General features: G+C 39.9%; 1 protein-coding gene across 2 annotated transcripts in view; it reads right to left on the bottom strand.

Annotated features, from left to right (window-relative positions):
- SLC9A3 (solute carrier family 9 member A3) overlaps positions 1-13,110 on the bottom strand; it is a 55,325-nt gene extending 42,215 nt beyond the window's left edge. For both annotated transcript variants that reach the window (XM_054191554.1, XM_054191555.1), the window contains exon 1: positions 12,677-13,110. In XM_054191554.1, the coding sequence (XP_054047529.1) occupies positions 12,677-12,872 (196 nt within the window). In that variant the 5' untranslated portion in view covers positions 12,873-13,110. The remainder of the gene's footprint in view (positions 1-12,676) is intronic.
- Positions 13,111-13,418: the final 308 nt, after the last annotated feature.

The following is a 13,418-nucleotide window of genomic DNA, read 5'->3' as shown; positions in this document are numbered from 1 at the left end:
TAGAAAAAAAAATATGCTGGAGTGGAAAAGCATCAACCTGACAGAAAGACCTAGCTGAACTGACACTGCTTTAAACCAACCATAGATTAAAAAAAATGCAGGTAGGTAAGTCCTGCTGTTGTTCTAAAACAGAAAGTACTGTGAACAGCCCAACTTCATAATTTTTTGCTAATACTGTTTCTTTCATTAGTCTCTTGAAATCCCGTACCTGAATATACTGCTAGTCCTGATAGGGAGAAAAGAAACAGATTAACAAACGTCAAGACACAAGCCAAGTTTCAATTTTCTTTAAGTCTATGGATTCTCCACTTTCTGACATGTTCACTAGCATCAAAGCAATCATATGATATACAGGATATATTTTACTATTTTAATTTCAGTTATGAGAGTTTAGTTTGTCAGCAACTGAATGTGCTTGATGGTTTATCTGTACTTCCATTATATTCTTAATTGATAAGCAGTTCCCAAAGTATGAGGTTCTCTACCAGGCTTCTTTCAACCCCAGGTGCAGATACTGTGTTTTAGGCACTACAGCATGAATGCTGCTGCTGGCCGTAGTACTACTTCACTCGACTATAATCATAAAATGTTTATTAGATGAGGGCATATAGACAAGATTCTACTGACTTTCAACACGTTGGGATCCTCCATTATGTGGCAGAGAACACACGCTACACCAGGCAGTAAGAGGAAAATGTATCTATGGACCATTCATCCTTACTTTTGGGTAGGTGTTTCCTGACATGAGAGCTTCAATACCCATACACAAGCTGAGTTTCTACTACAGTGGCAGGTTTATCTTGGACTGGTTTTAATCTTTACTTCTAAATCACAATAAACAGAAGGAAACTTCATACTTCCTCCTGCTGTTTTTACATCCTCATACTTTCAAACACCAAACAGCACTATTCAAGTGAACATGCCTTGAAAACTTTGTTTTTTAGTAAGGTCAACTATGTTGCATTTCTCAGGAAAGGCTGAAGAATTAAGGTGCTCTATTGAGAGCTTAAAAATAATACTTCTTTCTCAAAAACTTAGCTTTTCACTTAATTACCATTTTCACATGTACATGTGAAATACCTGTACATGTACGTGTACATGAACACATGAAATACATGTACATGAATCACAAGTACAAATACCAGTACAAGTATTCAAGACATGAAAATAAGATGTACTTCTGGTTACTGAAATGCTAGGGAACATAAGGTTGCCAATAAGATTGATGTATTATGTACTAATGAATTGCTGCTCCCCTTAACTCCATGATAAATGCAACAGGCTTTTTTTTAGACTCATATAAAGTGTAATAACCTCATCCTCAGATCAGAGAATGTCTGAAAATTTATTGAATTAACTTGAGGGGTGAGGGGAGAGGGAAGGTAAATTGCAAAGCGTTTATCTTTCACTGACTCCAATGACATATCTGTCACATTGTGAAGAAAAAAAAAAAAAGCGTAATTTCTGAACTTGCTATGTCCTTTATTTCTAATAAAAAATTTTGAAGAGTGCAGTCCTTTTTTGTAAATATTATCAAGAAAAAGTAACAAGACCAGTCTTCTCTTTCCAGACACTTTTACTGCATAAGCAATGTAAGTTTTCAGCACTACAGAATACAAGTTTCAGGCTCTGTTATGGATACTACACAACCACTTCACTGGCCTGAATGAGCTACCACCTTCCTTGTTTTACAACCTATCTTTTGTTCTTGTCTTGAATCATATGACTTTGCTACATGAGAGATTGTGCAACACAGAAGTAAAAAAAAAAAAAAAGTAAATACTAAAATAAAAAAGCACTTCAAACTCTGCAACTGTGGATAGCTGCATCATACCGTTGGTTTTTTTAACCTGTTAGGTATAATCACGCACAGATCAGTAACAGTGCAACAACTGGCATATATATAATCCACCTTTAAAAAGCCCAGATAAAATGAAGATTTATAGGACTATTTGGATCAGACAGAAAGGCGGCTCCCTGATTTGAAGCAATACTTAGCATAACATTGAAGAGAACAAAGTGATGCTGATTATTCGTCTTGTCTAGGAAACGCCTCTTAGCAGGGAAACAACTAAGCCTTGCTATGCATGTTCCTTTCATACCTGTAAAAGGTAACATTCTCTAAAATACACTGTACTCCACATCACAACACGTAGGCTCACTGGATAAGTCCCTCTGAGGAGAGATTGCCCAAGAGAAAAAGCTATCCTCTTGAAGCTCTATAGATCAAAGTCTAAAAAATCTTACATTGCTAATTCATGATAAGAGATTATGAGTAATGGACATATTGATAGAATCTGTCACGCAGTAGTTTATGACAACATCCTTTAATTGAATGGAAAATATGTTAACAGAAAACCTCTGACGATAATCAAATATTTATCTTCTTTATGATAATAACAAAACAGAAATTAGGAAAATAAGAAATTAATTAATACATTCATTTATGAGACACCAAATATAAATATGTACATAGTTTCTCTTCTTTTTCCCTCACGATCTAATTACTTCATTTTTGTGCAACACAGCACTTTCATCTGTAGCTTCCATCCTGCTCTTTCTCTCATAGTAGTTTCTATCCTACTTTTTTCATTATTGATCAGTGCACTGATCAACACAAAACTATTCATTTTTTTAAAAATGCAGACTACATTACTCAGCTTGTTACACTAGCAAGATTGTGCATGCAACTTAAATTCATTGTTTCCCTCTAAAAATATCTATGATTGCTTTTCCACATCACATCTACGGTAGCAAGCATGAAGAAACATGAGAATAAACACAGTATTTATGAAATATTTCTACTTAGAAAAAGAATACGCTATCCTCCACTAATGATCACCCATCGCAACTAATCTAAACAGGTAACTGGGCTCAAAATATCTTCATCTACACTCCAGCAATGCATCTTGACAAAAATATCAGTTCGATAGTTCAAATGACCTCCTATCCAGAGTCAGAGCTTGCAGAATTTTTTGGGAAGTGAAATGAAGATAGGAGACAAATAAGTACCATATAAGGAAGTGCTAGGAGACCACCATAGCCATAACTATCATGGACTTGAAAATTTCCTGGTCCTTCCTGTAGGAGAGGAAAGAACCGTAACGATGGAATACCCACCCACATAGTTTTGCCTGAGTTTCTTTTATTTGTTTGTTTGGTTTGGATTTTTACCTTGTTGGGTTTGTTTTGGGGTTCTTTTTTTAGGTGAAAAAATGCAGCCTTCTTGAGAAAATTCTCATTAGGAATGGGGAAACTGAGATAGGATTCCAAAGTGTTACAATTCAGGTAAGTGGAAGACCCAGAAGTAATTCTTACCTAGTACAGAGGAGGACTACAGAAGTGTGCTTTCTGGCATACAGTTGTGGGCAGAAGAGAGATTTGTAGGAAGCAGATCTGTCGTCCTCTTCCCCAGGAAGCAGGGAACACTACAACCACGAACTCCAGGTTTACACATGTTCCTGCTGAATCAGCTAGCTACTGCTTGAGCTTGGTACTACCAATTAATAGATCTCACTGCACATTCCCATCAAGTAATACTACTTATTAGAATATCAGCTCATCCTGGTTTGTCTAAAATAATAGATGGAACTCATACTGTATCAGTAAATCAAAACAGCATGCAGAAATGTTGCTTTCTCTGACCAGGTAGGACATGGATAAAGTTCCATCCGTGTATGAACACTGTTGATCCAAAGACCAGGATCTGATAGATAGAACTACTATACATATTTCTGATAGAACTGGTCTGTTGTTCCCTGGGTCATCCTTTTTTCCCCTTTTTGAAAATGGGGGTTATGTTTCCCCTTTTCCAATCAGCGGGAACTTCACCAGACTGCCACGACTTTTCAAATATAGTGGAAAATGGCTTGGCAACTTCATCTGCCAGCTCCCTCAGGACCCGTGAATGGATTTCATCTGGTCCCCTGGACTTATTAACAACTTATATGGTCTTAACAACTAATTCTGGAAACCATTTCCAGGCACATGAAGGACAATACATTCCTCAGGAGTACATTCCTCATGGCTTCAAGATCCCATAAGAGCCTCATAGCCACTCAAGTTGTTGCTGTAAGGGCTGGATGAGCAGACAGAGCGGTGGATTGGAAACTAGCTGAATGGCCAGGCCCTGAGGGTGGTGAGCAAGGGTGCAAAGTCTAATTGGAGGCTGGTAACTAGTGATGTACCCCAGAGGTCAGTACTGGGTCCAGTCCTGTTCAACATCTTCATTAACAATCTGGATGATGGGATAGAGTGTACATTCATCAAGTTTTCCAATGACACAAAGTTGGGAGGAGTGGCTGATGGACCAGAGGGTCATGCTGCCATCCACAGTAACCTCAACAGACTGGAGAAATGGGCTCACAGGAATCTCCGGAAGAAGGCAACTGGTATCCTGGGCTGCATTAGGCATAGCATTGCCAAGTGGGCTGAGGGAGGCACTCCTTCCCCTCTACTCAGCACCAGTGAGGCCAGACCTGGAGTACTGGGTCCAGTTCTGGGCTTCTCCATGCCAGAGAAACATGGACATACTGGACAGTCCAGTGAAGGGTCAGGAAGATGATTAAGGGACTGGAGCATCTCACATATGTGGAAAGGCTGAGAGAGCTGGGACTGTTTAACCTGGAGAAGAGAAGGCTCTGGGGGGAATCCCATCCATGTATAAAAATACCCTAAAGGAAGATGCAAAGAGGACAGAGTCAGGCTTTCTTCAGTGATGCCCCATGACAGGACCAGAGCCAATGGTCACAAATTGAAACACAGAAGGTTCCCTCTGACCATCAGGAAACACTTTTTCACTGTGAGGGTGGCCATGCATTGGCACAGGTTGCATAGGAGAGTTGTGGAGTCTCCATCCTTGGAGATATTAAAAAACTGTCTGGACATGATCCTGGGCAGTTGTAGGTCACCCTAGCTGAGCAGGTAACTTGGACCAGATAATGTCCAGAGGTCCCTTCCAACTTCAACCATTCTGTGATTCTATGACTTGGTGAACTTTATAGGAGATCCAGTGTCCAGCAAAATATCAAACTTATGCCGGTGTTGCAGGACACCATGCCTGTATTCTGGTGTATTTTTCCCCAGCCACCAGCTAGTTACATCACAGGAGCAGTGTATCACTGACTTAAGCCTTAAACACAGTCACTTATCACTAACTGACACAATTTGAAAGATTACTTTTCCTCAGTTCACTATTGTCCCAAAGTCATCCCTAGCACTAAGTAGGATGGAATAGCTGAGGATGAGAGCTGTTTCAGTGGAAAATTTGGCAACTCAATTCAAACCAAGTTCTATAGCAGTTTAAACTCTAGACTATGCGTCAGAACAGAAGAGCAAGCATTCAAACACTATTTCCTTCACTCTGGCATGAATATTGTAACCACTTAAACCACTAAACAACATTCCTTAAATGAGTTTGTTAAGCATATGTCAAAGCTGTCAAGACCTGAAAATCTACATCCAGATATTTATCAATACTGCTATTCCACCGGATTAGGAGGATTGTAATAACTCCATTCTACAACTATACTTATTTTAATGTATGATCACATAACAACTATACCTCCGGTACAACCATCAGTAGTGATATACTTACACTGACATAAAGCCATCTGACATCAACCTATGGCATCTAGTCCCTGGAATGCTATTATACCACCAAATTAATGTAACAATATTCATTTTAATGAAGGAGTTAGAATGTTTTAACTATGACAAAATAGTTACCTTAAAATCAGTTGTGTGTTTAGACAAGTCCCTCCATCAGTTTACAATCTGTTTGCACCTGGGAGATTTTCATTATGAAATCTTACTAGCTGAAGAACTTCACAGGTTTCTGAATATTTAACGTTTTCCTCAAAGCCCAATTTTTGGAAGTGAAGGAATCCATAAAGCTTCCACTTTCCACTTTTTTCCCACTTTTTAAAGAAAACTGTAATTGAACCAGAGAAAATTGTAACCAAATGCTTTTGAAAATCAGTATACAATCTACTTGAAGATTTTCTTTCTTGTTGTCTGACTGCTGCTGTTTTAACGTTTGACGTTGACAAAAGGCCGAGGCATTTTTTTTCTTTCAATAGATAAAAGCAGAAGAACTCACCTAGGCACTTATTAGTGAATCCAGAATGACTTCTTCTGCTTTCAGTTATTGGAAGGAGAAAACTTTCCAGATTCATCTACTCAAAACCCCTGCTTTTGCATAGGCCTTTCAGTATATCTTCCAGTTTTTTTCTTTCATGAATAAACATTAAATATTCGTGCCTTAATTAAAAGTGTTTCCAGTTGAGGTCTTGCATTCCACCTAGGTCAGCACTTCCTTGTCAGCCTGTAGTTTCAGTATTTATGACTTTACAGTGCTTACATAGCAGCCAATTGGGTATCAAGTCACTCCTTTCACAGGCGTGAATACTCTGTAAGCTGTTCTACAGAAGGAATCAAAATATCACAATACAGCCAATCAGCCGTTCTTTGCAGTTTACCAAGACTGTTTTAATGGTCTGTAATTTTAAATGGGTGCCACTTGTTAGCAAATTGAAGAATAATCGCAGCCCCTAATTCTTTGGGACATTAGTTTAACTGCGCTAGTGCAGAGAGATGAGAAAAATCAGAGACAATTTCCTGCAAGAGCAAAAAGAATATTCGGATAAGAAATACTCTCCTACGACTTCGGACTTCATCTTGGAATAGAATGAACCAGTAATCCTTTACCCTACTGTTTCAGAGCAATTAAAAGGTGGTGGATAGAGGGGAAAAGGAGTCTTTCTTCAAGCAAATCGGTGCTGAAACTGACTTTTGATAGACTGGCGATATGAGTCAAAACAACTGGAAAAGCAACTTTCTTATGGCAGCAAGAAAATAACTCTGAGTAATACTTCAGGATTTCTGATACCAGCTTCCCTGCTAAGCATCTCTAACACACAAAGCTCCACTAAAACCACGGGGACTTCAGAAAGCCTTTCACTTCAACAACCTGTATACACCTGAAAAGGTTTGCTGCTTGCACTTATTACTTGCAGGCCTGTGGTCTGCTGCATTACCACATGACAGAATTACAGTCACTTTGCGGGGTTGTAGATCACTCTTAGTAGTAAGTGGCTTTAGCTCTGAAGACAGTAAATCAATGGTTTCAACAATCCTAAGAGTACAGTATTAAAAGGATTCCATTGTTCTACAGAGAACGCTGAGCACTTTGCACACAGGTGCCTGAGAGTAATTGATGGCAAAGATCCTTTCTTAGGTATGCATGCCTGAACTGTATTCAATTCAGGGCCATTCTCAAAATGCCATTGTTTTCTTATGTAATTCACACAAGTTGCCATTGTACATTTGCTATTCGTCAAGGGATGTAATCTGAATCTTGTCGAATTACTCTGTCCTGGTGTCTTCTTCCCTACTTTAAATAATTAAGACTTGAGGCTTGCAAGACTTGGAGGGGGAGAGAGGAAAAACAGATGCGTGTTTCAGAGAGGCAGGAAGGGTGGCAAAAGGATGAGAAAAGTACAAGAGTAAAATGGAAATAAAATGTGGAAATAGGCATCCATTTACAGCTTATAAATTTAATAAAGACATGGTTTACACAGTTGTTCCTAGGATTGGAAATGCTAAGCTATTATTCTATGTCGGAAATGTTCTTTTCAGCTGCCTAAAATGTTGCATACAAAAGGTAATTCCTTAGAAGGCAGAGATTTTACAGTACTTAGCATTCCTAGCTTACAGGTATTCTAAACAGCACTTTGCAAGAGGAAATACAGCATCTTACTAAAATGAAGACACCCCAGTTATATAACATAGTTGTCCGCACAAATTCATAGCATTTCTGTGTAACTGTTTTTAAGATAGATAATGAAAGGCTGTACCCAGTAAGGAAATGCATATGCCTCCCTTATAAGTATGCCAACCTGTTCCAGCTTCTACTGAGTTCACAATAAAAGTAAAAGATATATTTTTTTCCTTGTTGTCTTGTTCAGGATACGGGCGAAGGTAGCCAAGTCCAGACTTCCTAGTCACAATGCAAAGACCTTTTTCATATTATCACCTGCTAATGAAAGCAGCTTTTAAAAAGCACTACAATCATGACCAGGCTGGTCGTTTAACCTTTGCAGGGTCGTCTGGTAGTATCCTCACCATTTGAGTCTCTGACTCCATTTTCACTTAAATACTTCCACTAAAGTTCTGCTAAGCATCCTTCAACGTTTTTCCTGAAGATGTTATTTACTGAAGAATCGCCAACAGAACAGCTATTCTCACATTTTTTGCTTTTATTAAAACAATACCCTAAATCACTTTCTCTAAGTAGTTCACTCTTTTCACTAGTGCTAAAATGCCAGGAGGAGAAACTTGGGAGTCAAATGGGCTTTTGTTTTGACAGTTTGCTTTGGAGGGAGGGGTATTGATTTCTTCAAAGAAAATATTGCCCCAGGAGTCTAAATTGGATGGGTTGTTAGACCTGCATTTCACAGTTCCTTCCCTAGCCCATCCCTAACATGCTTAAAATTCTCCACAGCAATTGTTTGTGTTAACAAAATACTCTGAAGAGCTCCTTTCTCAGAGTAGTTTGAGACAATATGAAGGGGCCTGGGCATGCAGAAACTAGAGCATTTGTAGGAACCCGTATCTCTGTAAGTTTAGAGATATAGTGTGCTTTACAGCTCGGGTCCTCCTGGGGTCTCAAGAGCTGATGGACTCAACAAGTCCATCTGACACAGTATCTTTTTGAGATATCACTAGGCCAGCCTTCTCCTAAGTGTTTGTTCGTTGTTATTGAATCACTTCTTCCCCCTCCTCCAAAGCATGGTGGCATTCCTGAAGATGGATTTACCAACTGCCTTGGATTCAAATTTCACTCCCAGTTTAAAATTTCTAATATAAAAGCCTTTAGAATTTGTGTGCAACTACACAGGCGCTTAAAAAAAAAAAAAAAAAGCTTTTGTGACATTCTTAGGCTCAGCATAAACTATACCAACAAAAACAGTTGGCAAGAGGCTTGACTCACAGATAATGAAAAGGCTACGTACCCTTCCTCATTCCTGTTCATAGTCACTCACTCTCCCACCATTTCTTAAAGTTGTTTATCTGCTCCACATTAAACCAGTTCAGGGGGCTAAACAGAGAGAAAGACTACTTTGTAGGTCTTTTTAAATTTTATTTTGGGACAAGAAATTACCTGTCCTTCTGAAAAGTGCTACAGTACACAAAAGGATTTAAACAAGTAGGAATTTTACAAGTTCCCCAACATCGAATTAAAATATAAATGTAACCTCTCTCTGTCTCCTGGGATTTTTAACAAGTCTAGAAGCATGCAGTGGATATCTCCCAAGTAAAAAGCATACTTTTTTTAAATAGACAAAATATCAGAAATATCATGATTCAATTAAATATTAAAACGTGTATACAATGTTCAGAGTTTAAACTATTTATTTCTTGCCCATTTTTAGCGCTGAGCTGATTATTCCTTTCCTTCTACTTGTTTGCAAAGTTGTTTTCTGATCTCCCTCCTACTTATGGCTCTTTCCGTAGCAAACTTCCCTGACACTGTTTGTATCTTCTACACGTCTGTTTATTAAAATGTTATTTTCAAGATGTTATCTATAAAAGACAGATAAAGACGGAGGAAAGCACATGACGAAGTGAACTTAGAAAGCATGTGCAAGGCTGGGTCAGTGTGCATGTGTCTTTGATCTTAAATTAGAACTGTGCAAGTACGTTGATTAAAAATGTTACATCCTTTATCAACTAGTTACTGTAGGAAATGCCCTAGCCTATAACAATAACTATCTATACGTACACGTATGTGTGTGTTTGGGTTTTTTTTCATTGGTATTGCTTGTTTCATCTGGAGAACTGAGGTACCAGGAAGTGGACACCTGAAGCCCACTAGGAGGGTTCTCAGCTGTACCTCAAGTACCTTCTTCATGTAGATAAGATATTTTTCTGGCTTAGCTTTACACATGTAAGGAGTTTATTGGCCTTATCCCATGAGGATACTCATTTGTAGTGATAAGAGAGCCTATCAAAAGAGGAAATAAAGAACATTAGCCAAAGTGGAATACTGTCTACCTTAGACCGAAGGGTTGGAACATTTCAAATGAAGAAGATCGAATCGATTATAGTGTGTGAAACAGTACACTGAGATACATCAGAAGTTTCATAGTAGGCACAGACAAATTTATTTATTTCCTACAGGGCGTGAAAGCTAACTGTACGAAGACTCTTCTTCCACAGTTTCATTTGTAGCAATACCAACACACAAAAAACAGCTTCCTTCCCACAAAGCCCAAAACATTAGGCACTTCATGTATTAGGGATGCTTATGAGATTTCACATCCGATAGTTCATGTTGCAGAATACTTTGTCAGCACCAATTTAGACTCTGAATGTACACAACATGAACAACATCCCAGAAAATCCACAAGAAATACATGTTTCCCCAAGCCATATAACATCATGAACTGAAACTTTAAAAAAAATAATAATCACAAAACCAAACCACAACAAAACAAACAAACCCAAAAAAAAATCCACCACAAACCCCTAAGGTTATTCTAATGCAAGAGAAGGCAAAGCATTCTCATGCACTTTTCAACCCCAGCTACCAATTGCAATTCCCAGAGCACTCTTTGCTAATCCAATCGCCTATCATCCACCAGTAAAATAACTCTCCCAACCTCTGTAGCTGTGGAGAAGTGAGGTTGTATGTACAAGAACAGCTCCTCCCCTGCTGAAAAAACCCACAGCAAAACCAGCATTTTGACTCCACTACCTTTGCCCTCCTTCAGGTAGTAAAGCAAGTGACACAAGGGCAGATATTCTATATTTTCTTCCTCGGTTCTTCTATGTCTGCTTTTTGAATGTATAAGGCTTCTTTGATCTAGCATAAGATTTTTGCCATTCAAAATCTTCCGATAGATTTCTGGCCTACTTTCCAGAACCCTTGACACACCGAGGCAGATGGAAGGATGACAAGCTGTTTTTTTCAGTTCCTTTTCTCATTGACTTACATGAACACCTTCATGCTTTCCTCATTAATAAGTTGTTGAACAGTGAGTGTACACTTCTGCTTTTCTGTATTTTATTTGTGACTGGTGGGGAAAGCATTGATACGCTCCCAGTGGAATACAGTAGTTCTCCATTGCTTCTTCAGAGACAGCGTCCAGAGTAGTATAGGGTTGCAATTACAAATGTTAAGAGAGCAAAGAACGAAGCTTGAGAGTTTTGGGGAAGAAAAATAATGGAGTTGGTGATAGATACTATCTATTAATAAGCGACATGCACTGTACAGCTGCGAAAGAAGTACGCAGAATTTAAAAACAGAATGAGTAACTTTCAGCTCCTGAACTCCAAAAACAATTAGTGCTTTATCAAGAGTTTATACTGAGGACTGCATAGTAAAATGGCTCATCTTAGTCCGAACTGATCTTAATCCAGGCTATTGCAATTTAAATATAACTCTCAATCTAACTCTCCTGTAAACTTCATTGATTTTCTGACACAGCACTGATATGATTGTGCAGCACTAATATTATGCATACAAGCGTGGCGCACGTACAAAACAGCACAAGCCTAATAACACCGAGGGCAAATACTTACTTAGAAGAGCATCTCAGAAAGAAGGTTCAAATGAGCAACCGCTGTATTAGTTAGCACAATTTTATAGTGACTCAACATTATTGCTGGTTTTTTCTCTTTCTTGTTTCCCCAGCTTTCTACCTGATATAATTCACCAAAAAAACTCAATTAAAACAAAACTGTATTTCTACGTAATCTAGGTAATGCAGCAACCATCTGAACGCAAACTATTTGCAAGATTTAGTCCAACAGTGATTCAGATAAAGATATATCTATGGTTAGGCAAGTGAAACCCAAGATGCAAATATCACTGAAAAATGCTTTAGAATATCATTTGTACATAAGCAAATAAAATACAGTCCAACTAAACAGTGACTCTTCTAGTTCAACAAACACTGTTATTAATATAAATTTGCTTTTGGAAAAGTCACAAAGTTCAGAACATAAGCGTTAGAGCATTCATAAAAGTTCACTTAAACTGCACTGAAGATAGACTAAGTCCTTGCTTTTCATTGATTCCAGTTTCTTGAAGAAAATTCCATGTGCTCTAAAGCTTGTATTTTTTCAGCTGCATCAGATGGTCTGATAATATATATTACCTTTCTTTAGAAACTATGCTCTTTCACTTATTCAGCAACGCACTGCAAAGCAGAGAATGTGAATGTCACGTGTAATTTACAGTGTTTATTTCTGATGGTGCTAGCTAATATAACTACTAATTATAATCAGGAGAACAGCGTATCGTAAACTAGAACAGGTATCGTACAAGAAATAAGGTCTGATTTCTGTTTCAGTTCTGTGAAAGAGTTTTTCCTGGGAGCAACAGTAACGCAAGGTTTCAAGGAATAGCAAGGCTATGCAAGGAATCAGATGCAGAAGTCGCAGTCCTAGGCACTGAAAATGAACTAGGTAACCCACTGGGGCAGGTGAACATCACGCTGCTAAGCACCGTGTAGGGCAGTGTTATGAAATCAGGACAGAGTACAGTAAACCCCCTGAAAACGGGTCAGTGGACTTACGATAAGCTTTCTTCATTTACGTTTGGGTGGGAGAAGGGGAAGGGGGAAGGGAAAGGGAGAGGACATGTATTAATATGTAACTCCAAACTCACCGATTTTGGCCAAGCTGGCCACAAGTATCCAGAGCGTAATGATGTAAGGGTCCTTGACGTGATGCCATTTGAAAGAGACGATGGCAAAGCTTTCAGACTGGCTGCTATTTATAGGGCTTTCCGAACTTCTCTCTCCCAGCGCCTCTGGGAGAGCCATCAGCCCCAGGAGGAACCCCACTCCAGATACCTGCCTCATCTCCAAGCCACACGGCAAAATCCTGCTTCCCCTTCCCGGAGAAATCCCGCCTCTTCGGAGGTCCTTGGGGGCGAGGTCCTTGTCCCTTCGCGGGGGCGCGACCGAAGATTGCGGACCGCGGGGACACCGGCGCGTTCAGCGGAGAGGGTCCTATCCCACCGCCCTCGCCACGGCCGCACCGGCTGGCTCAGGTGCCGCTTCGGCACGGGGTGGCCAAGGAGGGGTCAGGGACTCTGTGCACAGGCAGATGCTTCGAGCTGGGGTCCTGCTGCTTGCCCGCACCTGCCTTTATCAGACTGCTCCCGAACGGCCGGAGGCGGAGCTTTTCCTGCCGCTCCCGCGGAGGCTGCAGTGCGGAGACAGCTATGCCCTGACTGAGCACCTTTCGGGATCGGCAGGGAAGCTCCGTTCCTCCGGGGGGACGTGTCTACCGTCCTGCCTCAGCTCTGGCCACGGGGGGGGAGGTTCGAAAGAAGCGGCCTTGAGCACTAAGGGCTAAGGCTGGGGCGCTCCCGCGGGCATGTCCAAGGCGGAGCCCGGGATCCG

This window comes from Rissa tridactyla, chromosome 2 (assembly GCF_028500815.1).
Source record: "Rissa tridactyla isolate bRisTri1 chromosome 2, bRisTri1.patW.cur.20221130, whole genome shotgun sequence".
Classification (NCBI taxonomy): Eukaryota; Metazoa; Chordata; class Aves; order Charadriiformes; family Laridae; genus Rissa; species Rissa tridactyla.
The sequence above is the reverse complement of the archived record's forward strand: the minus strand, read 5'-3'. Positions and strand labels throughout refer to the sequence as shown.